Below are 26,382 nucleotides of genomic sequence, written 5' to 3' on the forward strand. Positions count from 1 at the left end.
TAGTTAGTTTGTGTTTAAAAGTAATTTGTTTAAAAGCATTAGAGCTATATTGTGAGGTGTGACCTGATTGCCCTATCAGAGGGAGTTTCACCTGAACCAGGCCAATTGCCTTGTTCATACTAGGGGCTCCAGTCCTGACAGACAATTAGCAATCAGTTGAAGTTGTTTTAAACCACCTGCTCTGAAAGCGGTAGCTTTCAAAGCGGCTAGCAAACAAAGGCAAGAGGCGACTTTGTCAAGGCAAGAGGCGACTTTGTCAAGGCAAGAGGCGACTTTGTCAAAACCCGACTTCGTCAATTTACGACCTTCCACATTGAGTGCTTCTTCTCTTCATAAGCAGCATCAGTGTTTAGTGACATATATAGTAGTGTGATAGATATAGTAGTGTGTATATGTTTAGTGATCTACAATGTGTTTTCTTCCTATTCCCGTCCTCTCCTCTTCCTGGTGGTCGCAAAAACACTGGGTTACACCCAGATGTCGCGATACCACTAATCTAATATATCCTACTCTTTCAACTCACGTCGAGCAAGTGGTAACAGGAGGGCTTTGGAATTGCCACTCGGCTGTGGTGGAAGGCAAAGCTACTTTCATCTCAGGCTACGCATCCTTGCTCTCCCTCAACTTCCTTGCTCTAACTGAGACCTGGATCAAACCAGAAAACACTGCTACCCCCGCGGCTCTGTCAGATGTGTACTCTTTCTCTCACACTCCCAGAGCCGTGCGGACAGGTGGTGGTGCTGGTCTGCTAATTTCCAGAAAATGGAAATACTCTCCTGTTTCACTGTCACAATTCTCTCCTAACTCGTTTGAATTTCACGTGGTCACCGTTTCTTATCCAGTTAAGCTCACCATTGCAGTTGTTTATCGCCCACCGGGCCCTGCTGGTGGCTTCCTGGAGGAGCTGGATCATCTAGTGTCTCACTTCCCTGTCGATGGCTCTGGATTCATCCTTCTGGGTGACTTCAACCTCCCGACTGAGAAGCAGCTAGACCCATTACTTTCGTTTCTCGCCGCCTTTGACCTAGTTATTTCCCCATCTCCTCCTACCCATGAGGCGGGCAACCAACTGGACCTGATCTTCACCAGAGGCTGCTCTACTGCTAACCTGTCTGTCACTCCTCTTTCCAGTGAAAAGGGTAAGAAACTCTCTGATCACTACTTCATGTCCTACTCTCTCTCTCTCTCCTCTCCCCCCTCACAGCCCCTCCCTACCCACATGATTTCCTCACGTCACAATCTTCGCTCACTTTCCTCCACTGATCTTTCCTCTTCTGTTCTCTCTGCTCTCCCTGCCCCTGAATTCTTTGCTCTTCTATCCCCTGATACCGCCACAGATCTTCTTTTCTCTACTCTATCCTCTTCTATCGACCATCTCTGTCCCCTCACCACCAGGCCTGCACGCCAAACTCCACCTGCCCCCTGGTTGTCGGACTCAGTGCGGACTGAGAGACGGAGCCTGAGAGCGGCTGAGCGCAAATGGAGAAATGGCAACCTCCTGGAGGACCTTCTCACCTTCCAATCTCTCATTTCTACTTTTTCCTCCTCTCTATCAGCTGCTAAAGCCGCTTTCTTCTGCACTAAAATTCAGGCTTCTGCTTCCAACCCTAAAAAACTCTTTGAAACTTTCTCCTCTCTCCTGCAACCACCACCCCCTCCTCCCTCCTCGTCCCTCCTCCCTGACGATTTCGCCAACTTCTTTGACAAGAAGGTGAACGATATCCGATCCTCCTTCCCTCCTCCCCTGGCTGGTGCCCTGCGCACTACCCACACCCGTCTGCCTGCCACCCCCACCTCTCTACCTTCATCTACTCCTCTCTCCCCCCCCCCCCCCCATCCCCTCTCTATCCCACTTCTCTCCCCTCTCCCCTAACAAGGTCCTTCTCCTTGTTACCTCTAGTCACCCCAACTCATGCTCTCTGGACCCGGTCCCATCCACTCTGCTGCAGTCTACTGCACCTGAACTTCTTCCCTTCTTAACCCACCTTATTAACACCTCTCTGACATCTGGCTACTTTCCCTCTGCTTTCAAGACTGCCAGAGTCACCCCCCTCCTGAAGAAACCGACACTTGATCCCTTGATCAAGAACTACAGACCGGTTTCCCTTCTATCCTTCCTATCTAAAACTCTCGAACGTGCTGTCTTTAAACAACTGTCCTCCTACCTCCACCAGAACAACCTCCTGGACTCCAACCAGTCTGGGTTCAAAGTGGGTCACTCGACAGAGACTGCCCTCCTGGCAGTGACGGAGTCGCTCCATGCCGCTAGAGTGAACTCTCTCTCCTCCGTCCTGATACTCCTGGACCTGTCTGCAGCGTTCGACACGGTGAACCATCAGATCCTCCTCTCCACCCTCGAGGGGATGGGTGTCTCAGGCTCTGCACTCTCCCTGTTTGCATCCTACCTGACGGGTCGCTCCTACCAGGTGATGCTGAGAGGGTCTGTGTCAGAACCACACAGGCTCACTACTGGGGTTCCCCAAGGCTCGGTTCTGGGTCCTCTTCTTTTCTCTCTCTACACTACATCTCTTGGTGCTGTCATCCATTCCCATGGCTTTTCCTACCACTGCTATGCCGATGACACCCAGCTGATCCTCTCATTCCCCCCCTCTGACACGTGGAGGCACGCATTGCTGCTTGTCTGGCTGACATCTCGGAGTGGATCTCGACGAACCACCTGAAGCTCAACCTGGACAAGACGAGCTGATGTTCCTCCCGGGGAAGGGCTGTCCGCACCGAGACATGGCCATCACCATTGATAATGCTGTGGTGACGTCAACTCGGACTGCGAAGAATCTGGGTGTGACCTTGGACGATCAACTGTCGTTCTCGGCTAACATCGCATCAGTGACACGGTCCTGCAGATTCCTCCTCTACAACATCGGGAGGATTCGCCCCTTCCTCACGGAGAAGGCAGCCCAGGTGCTCATCCAGGCTCTTGTCATCTCCTGCCTGGACTACTGCAACTCCCTCCTTGCTGGTGCTCCGGCATCAGCCATCAGACCTCTGGAGCTTGTTCAGAAAGCTGCGGCTCGTCTGGTGTTCAACCGCCCCAAGTTCTCCCACACAACTATCCTTCTCCGTTCTCTGCACTGGCTCCCCGTAGCGGCTCGCATTCAGTTTAAAACCCTGGTGCTAGCCTATAGGGCAGTGAAAGGAACAGCTCCTTCTTACCTCCGGGCTATGGTCGTTGCCTACACCCCTGCCCGACCACTTCAGTCTGCCACCTCGGGGCGACTGATTGCCTCGTCACTCAAGGGTCCTTCTGGTCGATCGAAACGGTCACGACTTTTTTCTGTTCTGGCCCCACAGTGGTGGAATGAACTTCCCACTGATGTCAGGACAGCAGAGTCACTGCCCATCTTTCGCCGCAGGCTGAAAACCCACCTCTTCAGGAAACACTACCCATCCTCTTTGCCTGGCCTACTTGTTGTTAACTAGTTGTACGAACTCTTGTTTTATTTTTGTATTGTTTTATTGGATCTTGTTTAGTCAATACACTTATCTGTTTTAGCTTGTGCTCATTTGATTTTGCTATTTTGTCTCATCTGTTTAAGATAGTAGGTAGCTGATATATTGCACTTTTACCTTAGCGCTAGGTATACTCTTGGTTGCTTGTTTATGCAGGAAATGCACTTAAGACTTCTGGTGATTAGTAGTTTCGTTCCCTACCTATGTTGAATGCACTTATTGTAAGTCGCTTTGGATAAAAGCGTCTGCTAAATGACTGTAATGTAATGTAATGTAAATGCAACTGTGACAGGGATTGTCAGTATAATCCGAAGGGCAACTTTGCAGTTAGGGAATGTCCCGTTCCTCTTGTTGAGAAACTGCAGTGTTTCCAGCGCAGTCTTCGCTCCCTCGGGAACCGTTACGCACAGTATGCGCAGCTCAGCAAACAGGTCCTCTCCTTTTATGTCGTTAGACTTGGCGTACCCACCATAGAGGCAAGGCAGGCGGCCGCCTGCCCAACTAAAATCTCACCTCCCCTAGAAAATAAAGTAAAAGACTGACTGAGAAACAGGCAGTGAAAAATTATCCAAACAGAAAACTGTCCGTCGGGCCATTAGCCCGCCAGACAGCCAATACACTATCCATTCAGCAGAGCGACCCTTGCCTATAGTGATGCAAATGTCTTCATGCCATGGGCATGGGGTGCCAGGGTTGGGGGTCTGGTGGGCCATCACCTGTACTCACCTGGCATAAAAGGGGCTCTGAGAGCAGCTTGAGCCATTCATTACTAAACTACAACATGAAGAGACCACCGCTGAAGAAGAGATTCATCCAGAGGACGCTACCTTTCACCACCGCTGCCAAGACCTTGGCGGCGCCAGGACCAGCGCAATACATACATTGATTATACTTGCATATTGTTTTTATTAGCGTTTTTCAGTTTTGTAGTCAGAGTAGTGTCGTTGTAACTCGTTTCCCCCCCCCCCCCCCCCCCCTCGCATGCCCTAAACGTGATTCCTGGGAACGCCACTGCGGTATGTTCTGTAATAATAATCCAAATCTACAAATTAACTTAAGTTTTCAAATAATTGTAGTGGAGTACAAGTATAATATTTGCCTCTGAGATCAGATTTAGTGGAGTAGAAGTAAAAGTACTGAACATTGGAAATACTTGGAAAACAAACGCCAGCCATGGATCATATGACGGTCGTCTGTTACCGTCATGGATGAACTTGCTCCATACATCTATGTACACGTTCAAATTTCAAAAATAAAGTGCTTAGCTCATGGCCACACATGTTACAATTATGTACGGGCCCTCAATAAGTACCTGTATTTTCCGTATTGTTCAATAAAAAGCCACCGATCGGATTAAAATATCCGATCGGTGGCCATTTTCTCATAGAGTTATAATGTACCAGAGTGCAATACACCTCCCAGCCGATAGGGTCACGTAGTTGAAAGCATATGAAGAAAATACGGGGAAAATGGCCACCAATCGGATTAAAATGCTTTTTATTTAACAATTCAGAATATTCGGGTACTTCTGAGGAAACTAACATAATTGTAAAATCCGTATGTCCAATGACTTGGACTTTAGCCCCCCCTCGGACACACCTGTGGACTACACCAGGTACAAAATGACTTTTTTGTCGCACTCCCTCATGGAGCTACTTGCGGATTATACTAGGGTCAGTCCACTCTAGGTGGACACGCACTGACCTTTTGCACCTTAATCCCTTGTATAACGCACTGACTTTTTTTTTGTCTTTTTTTTTTTTTATTGTGCTCCTTTTCCTCTAAGCACCTTAACGTCCATTGTCTATCATGCACAGTATAAGTATAACATGCACAGTATACAATACATTGCTGCTATGCTCAGGTACCTTAGTTTAGTTTTTTTTTTTTTTTTTATTATCTCAGGTAATTTGTAAATATGTAGATAACTTGTCTGGCCTTCTGTTGCTCTCTTGTTTTGATCTCCTTCCCACTTGCCCCCCACCCTCTTCTTCTCCCCCCCCCCCTCTTCTTTCTATGGAAACTAACGTTGCGATGGGAACGATGTACAAAAAAGAATTTCACCCACTTTTTTACCTTGTAAACCTGTGATGTGACAATAAAACTGATTCTGATTCTGATTCTGATTCTGTAGCCATGGGGTAAGCACTTTATATTTGGAATATGAACGTTCATGTAGATGTACGGACCAAAAAGGGAGAAAGTTTAAATACCAAGTTGAAGCTCATCCATGACGGTCACGATATGACAGTCATGTTTCAGGGCTATAAACTCGAGTCATACATGATCGGTTTCGCTGTTCTCAAATATATTACCCACAATAAATAAAATACTGGAGCACAGCCTGGGTACTTTGAAGGCAGTAAGCTAATCAAAATAGAAAAGATTGTAACTTCCTCTTGCAATGAACAGCCAACTAATTTCCAAATGGACTGCAGGTTATGAAAAAAAAACGAATACAATTACTAGATCATGATGTACCATGGAATGACAAAAGAACAAGCTGACAAAGTGTAAAAATCAATCAAATCAATCTTTATTTTTTTTAATCCTTTCTGTGCTGTTTCATCATGCTCCTCCTTCTTCCTCATCTAGGAATGGGGTCTGAGAGTTGGGGGAAAGATTTAACTGGTCAGTGAAACAGTAAATCCAGCAGAGAATTAAGGACCACAAGCAGTGACTGCAGGACCGTGATTGGCTGCCCAGAAGAGACAAAGAAGTTACTGCAGGCGCCACCGTGCCCTCACTTTTTAATACTTTTCATTGGTTCAATATTTTTTTAATCAACACACAGACGTAAAGGGTGTTCAATAGCACTGATTTATGGAAAAAATGCAAAAGCGGGAAAATGGAGTTAGCCATTTTCTGCCGGACAGCAACGATATCAGCTTTATGGTCCATAAACCAATGCTTAAAGAGATCTTTTATTTATAGATCATGGTCTCTTTGGAATAACCTGCCTCCAAACCTCTGCTGCATTTACAGTAAATTTACTTTTAAAAATGCTCTATATTTTTATCTAAAGGGATATTTCACTTTAAAAAAAACAAAAAAACATTTTATCGTCTACTCAGGCCTTTGTGAGCCCCCCAGACAGTTTTTAAGTTGCTCGATTCAGTATCTAAATATTTGATATTCATTTTATCAGACACGCCCCCTTCCTATACAAACCCATTATAACTTCAAACCCCATTTTTCACATGTTAGATTCATCAAAAAACATCCGTCCTTGGTTCTGGTGACTCACCCTGCCCTCCTAATACGCGAGGGGGCCGTGTTTTTTCGATTACTTTTTTCATTTATTTTTAATATTTTTTTTGGAAAATGAATGTACAATACAAATACAAAAGATTAATAAAAGAATCGAAAAAACACGCCCCCCTCGCTTATTAGGAGGGCAGGGTGAGTCACCAGAACCAAGGACGGGTGTTTTTGATGAATCTAACATGTTAGAAATGGAGTTTGAAGTTATAATGGGTTTGTATAGGAAGGGGGCGTGTCTGATAAAATGAATATCAAATATCTAAATACTGAATCAAGCAACTTAAAAACTGATTGGGGGGCTGACAAAAGCCTGAGTAGACAATAAAATGACCCGAAGTTTTTTTTAAAGTGAAATATCCCTTTAACACTGTAAAGTATTTTTGTCTTTTTGTTTACTGTTATTTTTTCATATGTAATTTCAGTATTTGTAAGTTTCCAATATGTATTGTGTGTTGAGTACTGACATTTAATCATTTAGTATGTGTTTGTATGTTTTTATGTGGACCCCAGGGGTCTATTTCACGAAAATAAGCCTGGATTTAAGCCAAATCCAGGTTTGACAAAGTCTGCTCCGTATAGCCTGTTTTATTCCGTTCCACGAACACCAAGCCAGGCTGAGAAAAAGCTACTTTGTCAAGCTAGACTTTGTCAAACCAGACTGTGTCGAGCCAGGATGGTAAAGCCAGGCTTCACATATTCCTGTAAAAGACCATGAAAGTCGATAGCAGAATCCTTGAACTTGACCAATCATGGAGCCCAAACCAGAGCGGCGTTCTTCTCTGTGGCTGAACAGCAGCACTGCAGCAGCTCATGGAATCATACGAGTAAGTAAAATGTATAATAAGCAAGAAAGGAAACACGGCCGCACTAAATAGATCCAGGGAGAAAGCGTCCAAAAATATATACAATTTATGTACCAGTCCATAAATATATAATTCAGTAAGGCTTAAACATGAGGAGTTTAAGTGAATATTGGAATTATCGCCTGCTAATCTACAATCAACAAGCTATATTATATGCGCCATGCAATGTTGACATTACATGGAATCTATCTATTTATATATCTGCATTTCCATCCACGGGGGAAATGGGGGTCCCCGGTAGCCTGACACTCAGCCTAAATATTCATTTCGTTTCACTCCATTATTCAGTCTGAAAGCCCTCTCAATGCAGCCGATTTCTGAGATGGGGGCGTGGCCAAAGTCTTTTTTTCAAAGACTCTTTGGCGATTGGTTCATACTGGATTATCCCGATCCCGATTCGTCGTACAGATTTTCAACCGAGAAACACCCGCCTTCGACAGCGTCACCAGACCCTGAATGCGAGGCAAACGATTCAGGGGGTGGAGCCAGGCTAGGTCCCCGGTTCACGGGGAAAGGCATTTTTTTTCAGGCTTGTAGATTCGATTCGATTTTTGCATAAGAATTGAATTAGTGTGGGCAAACTCATAGGTTTGTGATCAGATTTACTGTTTAAAGGGCAAGACCACTTTGGTAGAGGTTTGGGTCATGTAGTTACCTTGCCATGATGTAACTCCAAAGGTGGACAAGAATCAGCCATTTTTTATAATCTAAAAAAATCTGTAATATATTATCAAACATCTAACAACAATATGATCTACAGTGTTAACTGAGTGACAATGACATATCACATGAGTCATTGTGAAACAATTATGATTCATAGTCACACACTATTTCAGTAATATAATTAAATTGATTATATCTTATTGTATTTATTTCATTTTATTTGAATGCAGGGTCTTTAAAATGAGTCCATATACAAACATATGTGTTGAATTAACTGTGGAAAAAGTAATTGGTTTACGATTGGAGTCATTGGACTAACAGCTATTTTACAAAACTTGAAGAAAAAGGCACTGGATTAATAAAGCTTGACTGTTAGCCTGGTCCGGCTAACTTCACAGCTGAATTTCCATGGTAACTAACGTAGGATTGCTTCAATTTTCTTGCGTGAAACCGAGTCATGGTTAAAGTTATCCAGGGTGAACTGGCTAAACTAATCTGGCAAGATAATTCACCTTTCATGAAACCGATTCATGGCTAATCCTGGATAAATTAAGCCAGGATAGCTGTTAAATCCAGGCTTAACCCCTAATTCTGCTTTCGTGAAATAGGCCCCAGGAAGACTAGCTGGTTGCTATGGCACCAGCTAATGGGAGCCTTAATACAATCAAAAAAATAAATAAATACAATATAATGTAAAATCTGAATTAATAACGCTATAAACTATAGGTAATGGCATAAAACATAATATGAATATTATCATACAGTTAGGCGGTCTGATAGAGCATTTTAATAAACTGTTAGTTATTAAAATGTTATTGTGTGTGTGTGTGTGTGTGTGTGTGTGTGTGTGTGTGTGTGTGTGTGTGTGTGTGTGTGTGTGTGTGTGTGTGTGTGTGTGTGTGTGTGGTGTGTCTCTCACTGTGGTTATTGTTTTCCTGAAGGGTGAAGATGGGAGGCATGGAGGCAGCAGTCCTCCAAGGGGCAGCAGAGCTCAGGTCTTCACTCATGGCTGCTGAGTCATTGGAATGATCTGCTCTCACACACACGCACGCGCACACACACAGTAAAAAAGGAAACTATGTGAATATTCAATTTAGACTAGAGCTATATTATAACTAAAATAAATCTAGTTGAACAGTCAAACAATGAAGAGGAAACGTTTTCTAAATTCCACAAACAGTTGGACATCTAGAAATGTCTACAATGGCATTAAGTACTCCTGTTACTATTGGACTCACTGCTCTAACTATCAAAAACCATAATGTATAATTAAATTATAATTAATTCTATGATCCAATCTAAGACAATGTTGCAGTGATGTTTCTTTGTCCCTAGTCGACCTTGTTGGTCAAAGAGTTGATTTAAAATTATTTATTTGTATGCAGTCTTACAAGGTAGCAAGCTAATTTCAACTATAGTCACTCCTGTACAGTTTTTTTTTTTTCAAACATTATAAACGGAACATAGGCCGAGAATGTATTATATACAATTTCATTAACTCTCATTAACTTCCAGCTGGTCGAACATCCAAACTGAAACCAACTTCACCGCGGTGGGAAGGGGTCAGTGTTGCGTTAAGAGTCTTTTCCGGGACTTATCAGAATCTAGTTGTATAAAAATATACAACTAAATAACATAAACATAAACAACGTACAGGCTGCACCACGTTTGTTTGTATAGAAGTATTTCACTGAAGAAGACAAAAAGACGGTGGAGTGTTTGTGTAGCGAGGCTAATGTGTGGCCTAGCCTAGTTATTGACAAGCCATGAATGACGCTCGTCCGTCACGAGCGTCATGGCTGGACTTCAACCTGGTGTTTGCACTTTCTCCATTTACAACCTGTACATCTACATAAACATTCAGATTTCAAATATAAAGTGCTTACCCCATGGCTACGGATGTTACAATTAAGTGCGGGCCCTCATAAATACCTGCATCTTCCGTATTGTTCAATAAAAAGCATTTTAATCTGATTGGTGGCCATTTTCTCCGAATTTTCTCCATATGCTTTCAACTATGCAACCGTATCGATTGAGGTGTATTGCACTCTGATACATTATAATTCTATGAGAAAATGGCTGCCGATCAGATTAAATTAAATTAAATTGTTTTTATTGAACAATACGGAAGATACAGGGTACTTATACCCGCCGGAAGTGAATTGTAACATCCGTGGCCATGGGGTAAGCACTTTATATTTGAAATCTGAACGTTTATGTAATGTATGGACTAAAATGGAGAAAGTGCAAAAACCAGGTTGAAGTTTAGTTGTCATGTTTCAGGGCTAGTTATTGTCGACCAATAGCTGGATTTATTGTGTACTTTGTTTAACGAAAGACACAGCAGATACTAATTTCGGTGAGTCCAGTTTCCATTCCTTATTATAACTAAAATGTGTGTGGATTGTGGCAATTGTTAAATGCTGTTCTTCGTTGCAGTGTAACGTTCCCAACACCTGCGTTTGTTTGTGTATATCAGTTGTCATGGTAACCTAGCTGCTGCGAAATGCCGTGCCCCAGAGCATTTGCACCAGTCTTTAGTATTATTACACAATAGGTAAACCTCGACTACCAGTGGGTCAAATTTGTCAACTAGTAAAGATCACTAGTCGTGAAAGCCCTTTTATTTATATATATATATATATATATATATATATATATATATATATATATATCCCGATATGGCCTTATTTGGTTATATTGGATCATATCGTATCGTTGACATTTCCCCCGATATGGCCTTATTTGGTTATATTATTATATATTATAATTAAAAAAAGGTTTGCTCAAAAAGCACGTTGCTGGTGTAATGATATATTTTGTCCAGCAGAGCACGCTGGGCTTGTAGATCTGCTACTTTCAGTAGGCCTACCATACTCTACTACTCTACACAACAGCAAACCAAACAAAAACATCGTCGACCAAAGCAGCTTCAACCAGCGGATACTTTTCCCAGATGCGACGGTAAATTAGTTCAATCTGATGACTGGTTCAGCCCAAAACATGCCAGTATAAATAATTGTGGATTGTCCTATACTAATAATAATGATAGTTTGAGGTGAGGCTACTCACTTCTATTTTGGCGTTGTCATTTTGGCTTAGTTTGTTGATTGATTGATTGATGTACTTTATTTAGTAAGACATGAGAACATCAGTACATGGAAGTACAAAATTCACAATACAAGGTCTACTAAACTGGGAGACTCATTAAGCACTGAGCTTGTTTAAGATGAGATCCTCATGCACACAAATCATGATGACATAAGAGACAGACAGATATACACACTACTATACAGAATGTCATACAATCAGCTTACAGGTTACTGGTATGAAGAATGAAAAAAAAAATGTACAAGAGAAGAAAAAGAAATAGGGGGTAGGGGGTTACGCCTCAAACAAAAACAACACCACAGCTGTAGTGTTAATTAATTAATTGTCTACAGCGGGTTTGCGTATTAAGTAAAAGTATCAATACTGTAATACAGAAATAATCTGTTACAAGTAAAAGTCCGGAATTCAAAAAAATCTGTAAAAGAACAAAAGTTTTGGTATCAAAATGTACTTAAAGCAGAGTCCTGCACGGGTCCAATGTTGAGAACCCGCGCTGCCCATCAATAATCAGATCTGCAGAGTAGACCCACCCGTCACCCGTGGCTGTGATTATTTCAAAATACGAACCAGAACCGCCCACGTCCGCCCGTCAAATAATGGACCTGTTGTCCGCCCGTTTACCCGTGATTACATGCAGAGTAAAATGTAAATAGCCTACAGACAGTCACTCAATTTAAAAGTGTGTTGAAATGTGTTGAAAAGGATAGCATAGCAGCCTTCAACAATAGAGCTACATTCAGTGGTCAGGTTCGTTCAGAAATCAAGTGAAGACGGAGGAGTGAGCTTTAGCCACACGCGCGAACGCGCACATATGCAGTACGCATGTGTAATTGTTTACATTGTCAGATGGTTTTAATTTGAAGGTTTAACAGGATGTTCAAGGTGTTTTTGTGAGTTAAGATAACTGACCGGCGTGCTCCATGCCGTTGTGCTGTGTTAAGTTACACACGTGACGTTGTTTGGGCGGAGACAGTGCTCTCTGATTTTCACAATAAAATGTTACATACCCGTGTTTAGTTCAGAACCGCCCGTCAGTATATTTTACACCCGTTTTCACCCGTCAAACGATTGACTTAAAGTACAAAGTAGAAAGTAAATAAGTTCTCAAATGTATACAAATCTTTGGAAAATAGCAGATCTACAAGCTTGTAGATCTGCTATTTTCAAATGGCAGAAATGTATATAGGGCTGAAGTGGTTAATGTGTGTTTTGTTTATACTATTCTAGATCTTAATCTACAAAGTAACTAAAGTTTTCAAATAATTGTAGTGGAGTAAAAGTATAATATTTGCCTCTGAGATGTAGTGGGGTAGAAGTGTTGAAAATTGGAAATACTCCATTGAAGTAAAAAAATACCTCAAAATTGTACTTAAACATTTCTTAAGTACAGTACTTGAGTAAATGTAAAACAAATAGAAGAGGCCTATTTTCATTCCAACTAATACAATTCACAATATCGGTTGCATATCGGTTATCGCTGACCGATATAATCCAAACCTCTCTAAAATCGGTTATCGGTATCAGTCACAAAAAAAATTACATACATATACATATATACATACATACATACATACATATACAAACATTCCTATCACACAGATATTTGGCGGCCCCCCCTGTGGTAACTCTGAGGACCCCCTAGGGGTCCCGGACCCACTGTTGAAGAAGCCTGCTCCAAAATATCTACCTTACAGTTTAACCGCTAAAATACTGAATAAGACTAACGGGTTCATGAGCTCCTAATCATTTACACATTAAGCTGCATAGAGTTATAAAACTAGACGCGTCGCAATTCAGGGCAATTGCAGAGTGTGGTTGCGCCGACGCGAGTCGCGGGTCGCTGCCGCCGGGACTCGAGGAATACGCTGGGAGGAATACCGTCGGAGGCTGCGCCAATTACATTGTCACGCAACTCCTGAGATCACTTGCGTTTCATTTTGAGAGGATTGATCCCCCCAACATATGGTTTTTGCATCAAAAGGTTACATTTTGAGCATTTGTGGCGCCCCCTATGGATCAAAGTGGAAATTATTTTGGGGATTTGTTGAATAAACCACACTTGACATGTGATTCAAATTTGGGATTGACTGGACGTTTTGTTCGTGATTTGTGGGCTTTTTTGTAAAACGGGCCCCTCCCGCTAACTTTGGAAGCCATTTACGGACGAACGGTATGGACTATCAAAATTCTGTTTCGGTCCAGATTATCGCATGGGTCCAGAGATCATGTGTACCGATTTTTGTGAAATTTGGACAAAATATATGGGAGGAGGAGCTAAAAGTGTGTTTTGAAGAAAATTCAAAATGGCGGAAAAGTTATCCTGACGCAAATGGGCGTGGCCTATATGGGGAGTTGCGTCATGACCCAAGGAATCTAGGGAAAAATTTTGATTTTACGACCTACGGTTTAAGAGTTATAGGCCAAAACGTAAAGGGGGCTGTTATAGCGCCACCATGTGGCCGATTAGTGTAATAATTTTTTTTTTATTAATAATTTCGGACTAAATTATGAACCTCCCCTCCAAATCTGGTAACTCTAGCTCTTACGGTTTCTGAGAAAAAAATACTTGAATTTGAGTTTTTTCACTTTTTCATTAAAGTGGATGGGGAAATTTAATGCACTAATACATCAATATCAATTAAACTATGCACCCAATCTCTTAGCAAAATACAAGCACACGATTCCCGGTGAGGCCGGTCATTTTGGCATATGGCACTAAATTGGGAAAAATAAACTGTGGGAGGAGTTACGATTGGAAATATTGTTTATCTATAATCGGAATAATAATAATAAAGTGTAAGGATTACTATAGTCTGGTTGCCCTGTTAGGGCAACCACACTAACTAGACAACGGGTTCAGCTTCACACGAGGAAATAACCCTGAATATTCAGAAACACGTCGTCTACTATAAAAGCTGCTAAAAAGCATTTACAACCTTTATATTTATTGATTGATTGATGTACTTTATTTAGTAAGACATGAGAACATCAGTACATGGAAGTACAAATTCACAATACAAGGTCTACTAAAACTGGAAGACTCATTAAGTACTGAGCTTGTGTAAGATGAGATCCTCATGCACACAAATCATGATGACATATAAGAGACAGACAGATATACACACTACTATACAGAATGTCATACAGGGTCCCCACACATTTTTAGCAATGAATTTCCAAAACTTTTCCAAAACTTTTCCAGAATATTTAGCCCAATTTCCAGGCCTATAAAACAATCATTCAGCGCAATAATGTGTCTCTTACTCCTATGTACAATGCCCAAAGATAGGCAGTGTAGCAAAAATAAAGCATAGAATATAAGATAGTACAATTTCATTCAACGTTTCGTGCAAAATTAGGGCATAGTGACCCTGCGAGCGAAAATAGGAGGGGTGGACGACGTCGTTGCACGGTTCGTTGTCGCTCGCGGTAGGTCAGGACGGTCTCATTCAAAAACATGTATTTTAATGAGATTTCATCGCCCGCTCGCTTCGCGTCACGTCGCATCGCTGGCAGTGCGGATGGGGTGTTACACAGCCCGTTCGGCGAAAAACTACTTATGTTACATATTTTGTGTAATGTTATACATGTTTATGAAAATGTTTTGTATTAAAAAAAATCAATAGCCAAAAACAATGCATAGCCAAATATTTTTCCAGGACCCTTGATAAATTCCAGGACCTTTGATCAATTCCAAACCTTTTCCAGTACTGGATTTTTTTTATTTTTATTTCAAAATATTTCCAGGAATTTCATGACCGTGGGGACCCAAATCGGTTATCGGTATCGGTCACACAAAAAAATACATACATATACATATATACATACATACATACATACATATACAAACATTCCTATCACACAGATATTTGGAGGCCCCCCCTGTGGTAACTCTGAGGACCCCCTAGGGATCCCGGACCCACTGTTGAAGAAGCCTGCTCCAAAATATCTACCTTACAGTTTAACCGCAGTTTAACGGTAGGTTAAGACTTAGACAGGGGACATTTTCGAATTGCAGCCTCCTGAAGGTGTATCTCTAGGGCAGTTTTGAAAGCGAGAAGGGTTTTACACTCCTTTACTCCTTTTGGTAGGGCATTCCACATTTTTGATGAATAGCATGAGAACGAGTTCATTTGCTTTGTTATATTTGAACATAAGACACCTTAAAGCATGTATAATGTCATACAGCTGTGTTCCACGGTCTATAAAAGGATATAAAGAGGTGAAATAAACAAGAGTAAATAAACAATACCTGCTCTGAATTCTGCATCAACTGAGAGCGACTCGAGGCGCAACTATGATGACGTCATAGAGACACTTAAAGGGACAGTACTGTTACTGGTAGGCTGTGGTGGAAGAAGTACTCAGATATTTTACTTTAAGTAAAAGTACTAAAGTAGCAACACCAATATAAACATACTCTATTATAAGTAAAAGGCATATGTTCAAAATGTTACTTGAGTAAAAGTACTTAAGTATTGGCATCAAAATATACTTAAAGTACCAAAAGTAAAAATACTAAACATTTCAAAATAGACGATCTACAAGCTCACAACGTGACGCGTTGTGAGCTCGCTATTTTCAAATAGCCTATGACATAGGCTATAACATACATTAAACACTTCAGCCCTATTCTATACATAGGCCCTATATGTGTTTAATGTATGTTTTATAATGTAATCGTTTATTCTATTCTATCATATTCTTTGAGACACATCCGAGTTTTTGCCGGGCCAAACAAAGGCATCAAGTGACGTTGATTCCCTTCCCCTATTCGCTCATAATAGGACATGACGTATATGTGTAGGCAGAATAATTACGTTTGTTTTGTTCAGGCATTCCTTTGGGCAGCTAAGTGTTCCACTTCAGTCAGGCTTTTAGGTAGCTCTGAGTGTTGGGGTCCTCAGTGTTTACAGTGAACCAAAGAGTGTTAATTTATGAAGATACACCATCCCTATAGAGCGTCGCAGTTCCCGCCCACTTCCTGTTTTTTTTGGTGCCGGAAGAAAAAACTCAATGCATTTTTCCATTGACATTTCCAAAAATATTTATATCTATTAATTTAAGCCTCGAATCAAGCCATCATGACATGACATGAATCATGACCATAAACGTTTGATTCTGTGATTTTTTTTTTGTTGAAAACGGCAAAACAAAGGGTATTTATTAAATATAGTATATCATATAATTAAATATAAAATAAAAAAAAATCACAGAAAAAAACGTTTTATGGTCATGATTCATGTCATCTCGTGATGGCTTGATTCGAGGCTTAAATTAATAGATATAAATATTTTTGGAAATGTCAATGGAAAAATGCATTGAGTTTTTTCTTCCGGCACCAAAAAAAACAGGAAGTGGGCGGGAACTGCGACGCTCTATTAGAGGCGACATAATCTGAGTTCCCAGAAGTTTTCGCCCGCTCTCATACAAACGGGAGGACATGGTACACAAATCCTTCTAATGGTCTCCTAAATCAGTGGTTCTCAACCTGGGGCTCCGGACCCCCAGAGGGATCCTCACATGATTTTGGGGGGTCCCCAGTTGACAGTGAAGTGACAATTTAAGGAGTTTTAATACCTTTTTAATACCTAAAAAAAGACAATTACAGCATCAAAAGTAATCAGTAAACTATACTGTAAAATCTGGTCAAACATTTAATTGGCTAAATTGTCAAATAATATAGCCTAAGAAAGAGGCAAAAAAAAAATGAAAATAGCCGATCTACAAGCTCGCAACGCCTTGCAACACCAGGCATTGAGCTTGTAGATCGGCTATTTTCACAATATTTATCTACAAACTAAATGTAATGCCTACAATTCCAAGTGCTCGTGAGGGTGGGGGGTCCCCAGTTCAAATATGATTATTTTGGGGGGGTCGCAGCCTGAAAAGGTTGAGAACCTCTGTCCTAAGTGTGCGTTGCCGTCTGACGGCAAATCTCGTGAACGTCCAATGTTGACTGGTGCTAGATCCCGCGAGAGTGTGTTGCTGGGACAGAGAAAGGTCGATAATAAAGTAGATTTTATCCTGCTGTGTCTCTCTGAAAAAAGCCATTTTAGTGTCAAAATGTTGTGAATATTGTGTGTCTTGTGATTTAGTTCAGTGACCCGGAGCAAAAGAATGGTTCAGAAGCTGTGTTCACGTTCACTCTTCCATTGTAATCAATAGACTCCAACCTGCTTCCGGTCTCCAAAAAAGGCGTCCCGCCCACTTCACGCAGATACAGGAAGTAAACAGGGTGAGTCTTGCTATTTCCGTCTTGGAGTGACGTGACGTTGGGACGGTCCTTTTCTTTCTATGAGTGCGTTCATGAAGAGTAAGTTACTGTATTATTGTAGAACTTATATGAATGTTTAATGCTGTTCTGTGAAGAGAATGTTGTGTAGGGTACATGACGCTTTTCAGCCCATAATGTGTGTGCGTTTCTGTGCTGTCGTGTTGGTTAGCTCACGTGCTAATCCTCGCTAGCCTATCCAGCTAGTTGTGGCCATTCTATTGTGAAGGCATTTCATTACCCTGTTCATTGTTTGTACATCATAAGTAAATGCTAATTGAAATACTGCTATAGTTATGATATTGGGCATAATGTTATGTTTCACATTATTATTAGTGATGTAGCTGATTCATTGTGGTAATTATTAACTCCAGGTTGGGGGGTGGTTATCAGTGAGAAGTTGAACCAGTTATAAAACAGGTTTATCTAGCTGAGTGCTAGCTCTCTCAGGGGCACATTGAGGATGCATTGAAATGGCTGGGGGGAGGGGGGGGGGGTGGTGGCAATAGTCAAAAAAAAAAAAAAAAAAGCTATTGTAAAATAGGTTACAGTCAAAATGAAATAAAAACTGTCTATTTCATTGATTCAAATTTGATTTTGTATGACCCTCCCCTGGACTAAAAAAAAAATAGTTGACCCTCCCAACGGACTAAAATGTAAAAAGCATGACCCTCCCCTCTTTTGCTCCAGTGGACCCGTGTCCACAGGGCCAGCTTTGTAAGTGTGCTGCATTTGTGTACCGGAAGTTGAGAGCTGGTTACGTCCCGGGAAAGACGCACTGTGATTGGCCAGTAGTCACTTTGAGTGGCAGTTGGGGCAAACGCAGTCAGTGGGGCAAACTCAGTCCCCACCAATATTATTTACGATTCTGTGCCTATCGGTACATAACTCGGACGGCGCTTAGTCGACTAGCAGACCATCTGCCGGTCGTCGCGGGCACTCGCGCGCGACTTCTCGGCCTCAAGGTCTGCTGAGTCGGCGCGCCTCCGTCATGGTCCAAAACTATACTTTATCGGCGGAAAAAAGTAGTTGAGGATTGAAAATGTTTTCTCCCAAGCGGGAGTCGATCCCAGACTCCCAGTGGTAGTGGATTGAGAGTCTAATGATTAGCAAGGTGCACCACTGAGGCCGGTGCTCAAATTGGGTATTTGGGCTGTATTAGAATGTGACGTCCTAACCCGCCCGCGCCCAAAAGGGGGACCAAAGACCGTGCACTTACATATATCGCGTCCACAGGAGTGTGTGTGTGTGTGTGTGTGTGTGTGTGTGTGTGTGTGTGTGTGTGTGTGTGTGTGTGTGTGTGTGTGTGTGTGTGTATAAAGTAGATGTCCCATCAGGATGCTGTTATCATTCAGGTTGCTGAATGATAACTAAACATGTTTTTTCTATTTGGTTGATTTCCACAGAGCACCACAGGAGGAGATCTACTCGATCAAGAGAGATGGCCTCCAAAAGATATTTAGCATGGTCAGAGGAACAGCGCGAGATGGACCAGGGACAAGGATTGTTTGATGCAACACTGCAACCCGTAGTAAAGTTGTACAGGATAGGTATGTACCTAACTGTTTTATTTACAGGTAGTTAAGCATGTGCTCCTTTTTGAAGTATGTATAATTTTGCATAACTTAAAGCATCCCTCTGTAACTTCAGGGTTTCCTGCAGGCAAAACTCCCCCGGGGAGTAGTCTCGTGTAGCCAGACAACTATTCCACAATATCCGATTGCTAGTTAGAGTCTGGAACTACACGTCCCCAAATCAGAGAGATTTCCGTTCACAAAAATGTTTTAAAATATCTTTAGATTCTATTTTGTAATTTACATTTCTGCAATTATTGATTGAAATTAGGATAAATTCGCACGACTTTAAAGACGAAACAGAAGTGGGGAGGAGGCTTTGTATCCGCTTCATAGCTTGATCATCAAAAGAGCTTTCGTTGTTCCAGACTGTATGACCAGAAGCATTTGAAAATTGTGGTAGGCAACAGTCTGGCCACATGAGACTACCCGGGGAGAGATGTTTTTATTAATTAATTCATTCTTATTTTTGTCCTCAAAATATGAATGTGATGATGGAAAACACAACTACATTATGCTATCGTTATTTACATTTATTCAACATCGTGTTTGGCATCAAAACCAGTTGAACTACATTAACTTCGTACATCGGCTATTTGAAAATAGCCGATCTACAAGCTCACAACGTTTCACACTGCGAAACGTTGTGAGCAGCAATTTTCTTTTTTTTAAGTATCTTGAAATAAATGTAACACAAAAAACTAATATATGGGGGTCAGTTGGCACTAAATATTTTCAGATGGGGGTCCGTGGCCAAATACATATTTATTTGGGGGTCCTTAACATGAAACAGTTTGAGAACCAGTGTTCCATTTTGTACTCAAATATATGAAGACTTATATAGTAACATGTGCACAGTAATAATCTGTATAGTTCACATATGAATTGTCTCCAGATTTAAGAAAATATACTTTTATTAGACAAAAGTATAGACAAAAGTATAACCAGTCAGTCACACATCAACAACTAGTGATGGCACCCTGCCTGAGAGCAAACTCTCTTGTTGGGGGTCCATTAATGCTCGAGCACATACAGGTGGCAAGGTGTTCAGCTTGTAGCCGGTTCCTGAGGTCAGTCTTCACCTGTGAATGCAATATACTTGCAATGTACAAGTAAAAGTCTGGAATTTAGAATTTATCTATTTTACTTTAGAGTAAAAGTACAAAAAAGTAGAAAGTACTCATTCTGCAGAATGTCCCATTTCACAAGCTTTCAAATGTATAGAAATATTTTGAAAATAGCAGATTTATAAGCTCACAATTATAAATCTACTATTTTCAAAATATTTCTATACATTTGAAAAGATGTAGATCGGCTATTTTCAAATGGCCGAAATGTATATAACATAGGGCTGAAGTGGTCTTGTAATAATAATAACAATCTTAAAAGTAACTAGTAACTAAAGTTTTCAAATTATTGTAGTGGAGTAAAAGTACAATATTTGAGATGTAGTGGAAATACTGCAGTAAAGTAAAAATACCTCAAAAGTGTACTTAAGTACAGTACTTGTGTAAATGTAAACTTCATCGTACAACGGTGTTGCTTGCTTGACGACAACAAATCTACAAGGTATCCACACATTGAACTGCGACACGATGATAGCTTGTAGATCAGTTTATTTTGGGACGTGATCTATGAAGCAGTCTATTGAGTGAAATCACACAGGACACTTTTCCCCCCGTTGGCAAATGAAATTCCTAATCCAGATCAGCGTTGGTTTGCTTCATTGTTGACATATACCCGGTGTTTGTTCTAAAAAGACATATGATGGTCAGAGCCATTTTCCAACTAACTATCAATAAAGGCAGAAAAAGTTAAATATAAAAAAATATATAGATTTAGTTTTCAAATAGCCTTGCCTAATGTACAGAACAAATCATACTGTGGCGGTCGGATTTAAGGGGTGGTGGCCCGCCCAGTGGCGGAGCGTCCGGGTAGGCAAGGTAGGCGGCCGCCTACGGGCCCGGGACTCCAGGGGCCCGGGCCGTCAGATCACATGGACATTTATTTTATTAGAATTAGACACACTTTGCGTGCTCCGCCTCTCCGCCCCTCCGCGGCCGCCTCTCAGCAATTTTCCCAGAGATTCAACAGCTTACATGGAACTGCAAATATATATTCGAGGCACCCCAATACACTGTTGGAAGCTCACCCTAACCCTAAAACCGAGTTAAAGTAACACTAAAACGAACACAATCCGTCCAAAACCCGCACATTTTCGCGCACGGGCTGGGCACACGCGTGCGCTGCATGTGGGGGGGGGGGGGGGACTGATCAGTGTGCTGTGCCTACCGGCCCGGCTTTCAGTTGTTCCGCCACTGGGCCCGCCACTGCATATAAGGGAAACACGAATGAACCACTGATCTATATACATTATATATGACTATGGGTTCACTTGTTATTTTATATTTTTTTGTAGCAACAGTGAAAACTCTTCTTCAAAAACAGCATATTACAGGTCAACTGTGCTCTTATTTTAAATTCCACCGACCAGAAGTCAAACACTTAATTTCCAATACTTGACAAAGTGCTCTTATTTAGTTTTGAAGTCCACATACCGGAAGTCAAACACTGATTTTCCTATAATTTGCCAAAAGTAGTCTTATTTTGAAGCCCATTGACTGGAAGTAAAAGGTTTACGTCCGTCTTACTTGATGAACATGCTAAGCATGGCTGACCACTGATCATTCAATAAACTATCGCGGATTGGATAAAAAGAACATTCTAATCACCCAAAAAAGTTACATAGTGGAACTTCAACTCTTTCACCACGGAGATTTTCCTCAGGCACAAATGTATTTAGCTTTAAAACACACCGTGCTATGTCCTAATAGGCTAATGTTAAATGATCTGCCTCATTCAGCTTGTAGATCTGCTATTTATGGAGAATATTCCCCCCATAATACGGATGCTGCGGTTCAAGTGGTTAACTCGTTCACTGCCAGAATAAATAAATAAATCATCCACTGCCATGATTGTTCATATGTATTACCTTTTCAAGTGGTCACAAAATATGGTGGTTGCAAAACACGGAGGCTTTCACTGTGCTTCCGTGAAAACAAAACAACGGCACCCGCGACCCCTCCTTCACTTGCTATGGACCAAATAGCGAAAAATGCAGGGGGAAAAAAGCAACTCAAGTTACAGCTGTTTTCCCAGATAAGCTAAACAGGAAGTAAATGGAGCAGTAGATCTTGGGATCACGTGATCTCCTGCTTCTGTGTGTATCTGGGGATGAAGTGGTCACCCATATTCTAGCCCAGAGCACCATATAGTGGAAACACAAAAAAAACTAGAAACATCAAAAGACGTCCATGCTAGGGAATGAGTTAAGTGTCCCCAGTAGTACATTGTTCAAATTTGCCATGGCAATAAAAAATCACACCCTGTGTGAAGTGGGCGGTGTCTTGCTAGCTAATCACAATACTGAATGGAGTCGATCAATCATGTACAAAGGATAAATACATTTATTGAAACACTCTTTATGATGGACAAAACCATAACTTGAAAAAAACAAAATTTGGTTTTTTTCAAGTTATGGTTGCTTATATAGGGCTATGCACATGTGTCATGTGACACTGGCCAATCACAGTCCTGAATAGGCTGTGATTGGCCAATCACAGCGCAGGATAATTCTACTAATTTCCTGGGCCCAGATCACAGCGCAGGAGTTAGTACATTTTTCCAAATCTCACTTATAGGGGCGGTTTCACCGCCCAAAAAACAGTCATTCAACACTTCCGTATTCAGTAGGAGAATTAATCTTATCCATAAGAAAGCACAATGAGTTGCTCTCTGCTGATGTTACCTCCCCTCTCCTCCTTCTAGATTTCCCGCACCTCCCTGTGTGTAAGGAGGAGGTTTCCCCTGAACAGCAAGAGAGGAACCCGAGTCTGGTCCAGTTGAAACTTGAACCTCCACAGATTAAAGAGGAACAGCAGGAGAAGAGCCCCAGTCTGGTCCAGTTGAAACTAGAACATCCACAGATTAAAGGGGAACAGCAGGAGAAGAGCCCCAGTCTGGTCCAGGTGAAACTAGAACGTCCACAGATTAAAGAGGTACAGCCGGAGAAAAGCCCCAGTATGGTCCAGGTAAAACTAGAACCTCCACAGATTAAGGAGGAACAGCAGGAGAGGAGCCTCAGTCAGGTCCAGTTGAAACTAGAACATCCACAGATTAAAGAGGAACAGCCGGAGAAGAGCCTCAGTCTGGTCCAGGTAAAACTAGAACCTCTGCAGATTAAAGAGGAACAGCAGGAGAAGAGCCTCAGTCTGGTCCAAGAGTACCCAGAGCTTCCACAGATTAAGCAGGAACAGCAGGAGAGGAGCCCCAATGTGGTCCAGGAGGAACCTGAACCTCCACAGATTAAAGCAGAACAGGAGAAACTACTTCAAAGACCAGAGGAGGGTGATGGGTCAATGTTGACATTAGTAGCAGTGAAAATTGAAGATGATGAAAACAGAAAGACGCCTCTAGCCAGCACCTCAACTGAACACATAAAGACACAATCTGATGTAGAGGACAGTGGAACATCACAGCCAACTAGTGCTGACCAGCTCCTCTCTTCACACTGTTCTGAATCTGACACTGATGACAGTGATGACTGGGAGGAGACAAGGGAAGATCACTCAGGTTTAAACACACTGAAATCACACAAGACACAACATGTGGAAGGACAAAGATTGTCTTTGAGCAACAAGTTTCCCCAGGAGCTGAAATCATCAAAACAAACTCCATCCATGAAGAGTCACACAGGGAAGAACAGCTGTAGTTGTAGAGAGTGTGGCAAAGTCTTTGTTAGCATGAGGGATCTGAAGCGACACATGAGAATTCATACAGGTGAAAACCCCTTTGCTTTTACAGTTTGTGAACAAAGATTCAGTCAAACTTCAGATCTGAAGAAACACATGAGGACTCATGCAGGTGAAAAACGATTTGCTTGCACAGTTTGTGACCAAAGATGCAGTCAAACTTCAGATCTGAAGAAACACATGAGGACTCATACAGGTGAAAAACCATTCGCTTGTACAGTTTGTGACCAAAGATTCAGTCAAACTCCAAATCTGAAGAAACACATGAGGACTCATACAGGTGAAAAACCATTTGCTTGTACAGTTTGTGAAAAAAGATTCAGTTTAGCTGCACCTCTGAAGAGACACATGAGAACTCATACAGGTGACAAACCATTTACTTGCACTGTTTGTGAACAAAGATTCAGTCAAACTTCACATCTGAAGATACACATGAGGACTCATACAGGTGAAAAACCATTTGCTTGCACAATTTGTGAACAAAGATTCAGTCAAACTTCACATCTGAAGATACACATGAGCACTCATACAGGTGAAAAAACTTTTGCTTGTACAGTTTGTGAACAAAGATTCAGTCAAACTTCAAATCTGAAGAGACATCTAAAGACTCATAGGGTGAAAAAAAGGTTGTAGTTGTTTTTTTAATGCAACTCTTAACACATTGGGTGCCAGAGGTGTATTCAAATATTATACATTCAGTGCCGGCCATTCTTCCAACGTATAAAATTGGGTCAAAAACGGTCCGGACCGTTTTAGGCACTCCTCGTTTGGATTCTCAAAAACAGTCCGGACCGTTTTTGGCACCCGATGTGTTAAGAAATGTGTATTAATGGGGTTAGTTGAATAATAACTTCTTTTTTTTTTTTTTTTCCAAAGAGGTAATCTGAGGTGATAATATCTCATACAAAACAAACGTATCACTCACTGTAATAAAAAAATATATCATACATTCTGAAGCGGAGGAATCACACAATCTGATGCTATCACCATGATCATTAAATCAATGCAATTAAATGATGAATCTGTTTTGCACCATTTTCTGTATGGAAACTGTTTAATTATTTACAGTTTATTAAAGGGACATTTCGCCGATGTTGTATCAAACCCCTATTTTTATTTTTATTCTACATTGTATAAGCATTCATAATGACAAAATGTGAACCACCAATTCTATAAGGGTTCTTTTGAACCGTTTCATGATATAGGAGATGGCCTTTCATTTGGCAGAATGGTACATAATTACATGATTGTAAGCATTACAGATATAATAGTGAAACTCTTGTACTCTTGTACTTGTATTCTATTAGTATCTACTTCTACATGTAATCTTTATTTTGCTTGGGACCCCAGCACATTGGATTAAACTTTACTGGTCTTAAATACAATAGGCTACAGTAAAACCTAATATTATCCATAAACACCAATTAAAAGCATGAAACGTCTCAGTTGAACAAAAAAACAACAACGATTAGGCTGTGTATGACAAGAGTAATATATTTGAACATTAGCATGTCATCTATTCTAAAGTAATGCACTTCATGTTTTCTGTAAGTTTAGTCCAAAGAATATGCTCTCAGAAATAAGGAGTCACACATGACATGAGTATGAAACGTTTGTTTTATTATTATATTGTTGACTATGCTGCATCTCCATGGATGTCCCGACTCCCAAGTAGAAGATGGACGTCACGTCACCAGCACCGGACTGTCTACATTGTGGGAAGGAATGTTGAAAACATTATGAGAATACGTACGCACGTACGCACAGTCTACATTGTGGGAAGGAATGTTGAAAACATTATGAGAACACACACACACACACACACACACACACACACACACACACACACACACACACACACACACACACACACACACACACACACACACACGTTTAGTGCTACTCTGCTAATTTATACATGATATGTTTAATTTGCTAATTTATACATGATATGTTTAGTTTGCTAAAAGATACAATCAATACAGAACACAATACAACAGCAGCAAAGACTGAAACTACCTTGCTGGCGCAGCAGCTATAGTGCCACTGGTGAGACGTTGATATGGGTCTGTTTACATCCCTCTGTAGATATAGCAAACTTGCAATGGGTACTGGTCCAACCGTGTACTGGTTCAACAAGAGGCAGACTTCACGTGGTCCAAGAAAGAACATGGCTTCATGTCGTGTTTTGTGAGACAAATGTAAACAAAGTCGGAATGGAACATCATGAAGCCTGTATCGGTGTTGCCAGATATTGTGAGAGAAATAAGCAATCAGGTCTATGAAAACAAGCCCAAAAGAAGATAACTAGGCGAAGAGCACTTTAAACCTAGACATGGGATATTATATAT

At 41.3% G+C, this 26,382-nt stretch overlaps 2 protein-coding genes across 2 annotated transcripts in view; one reads left to right on the forward strand and one right to left on the reverse strand.

The window, feature by feature from the left end:
* LOC308100706 (uncharacterized protein) overlaps positions 1 to 15,655 on the reverse strand; it is a gene marked incomplete at its 3' end in the record, with an annotated part of 35,605 nt that extends 19,950 nt beyond the window's left edge. The window contains exons 1-2 of the mRNA XM_080449774.1: positions 15,625 to 15,655; positions 9,181 to 9,291 (exon numbers count right to left, since the gene is read on the reverse strand). Coding sequence (XP_080305900.1) covers positions 9,181 to 9,268 — 88 coding nt within the window. The 5' untranslated portion in view covers positions 9,269 to 9,291; positions 15,625 to 15,655. The remainder of the gene's footprint in view (positions 1 to 9,180; positions 9,292 to 15,624) is intronic.
* Positions 15,656 to 17,646: 1,991 nt separating this feature from the next.
* On the forward strand, positions 17,647 to 24,665 carry LOC308100265 (uncharacterized protein). The gene is made up of 3 exons (XM_080449243.1): positions 17,647 to 17,688; positions 19,053 to 19,196; positions 23,049 to 24,665. Exons 1-3 carry the CDS (start codon positions 17,670 to 17,672, stop codon positions 24,662 to 24,664), a joined length of 1,779 nt encoding a protein of 592 aa, XP_080305369.1. The 5' UTR covers positions 17,647 to 17,669; the 3' UTR covers position 24,665.
* The last annotated feature ends 1,717 nt before the right edge of the window (positions 24,666 to 26,382 follow it).

This window comes from Gymnoscopelus braueri (genome assembly GCF_963280865.1).
Source record: "Gymnoscopelus braueri genome assembly, chromosome: 14".
Taxonomy (NCBI): Eukaryota; Metazoa; Chordata; class Actinopteri; order Myctophiformes; family Myctophidae; genus Gymnoscopelus; species Gymnoscopelus braueri.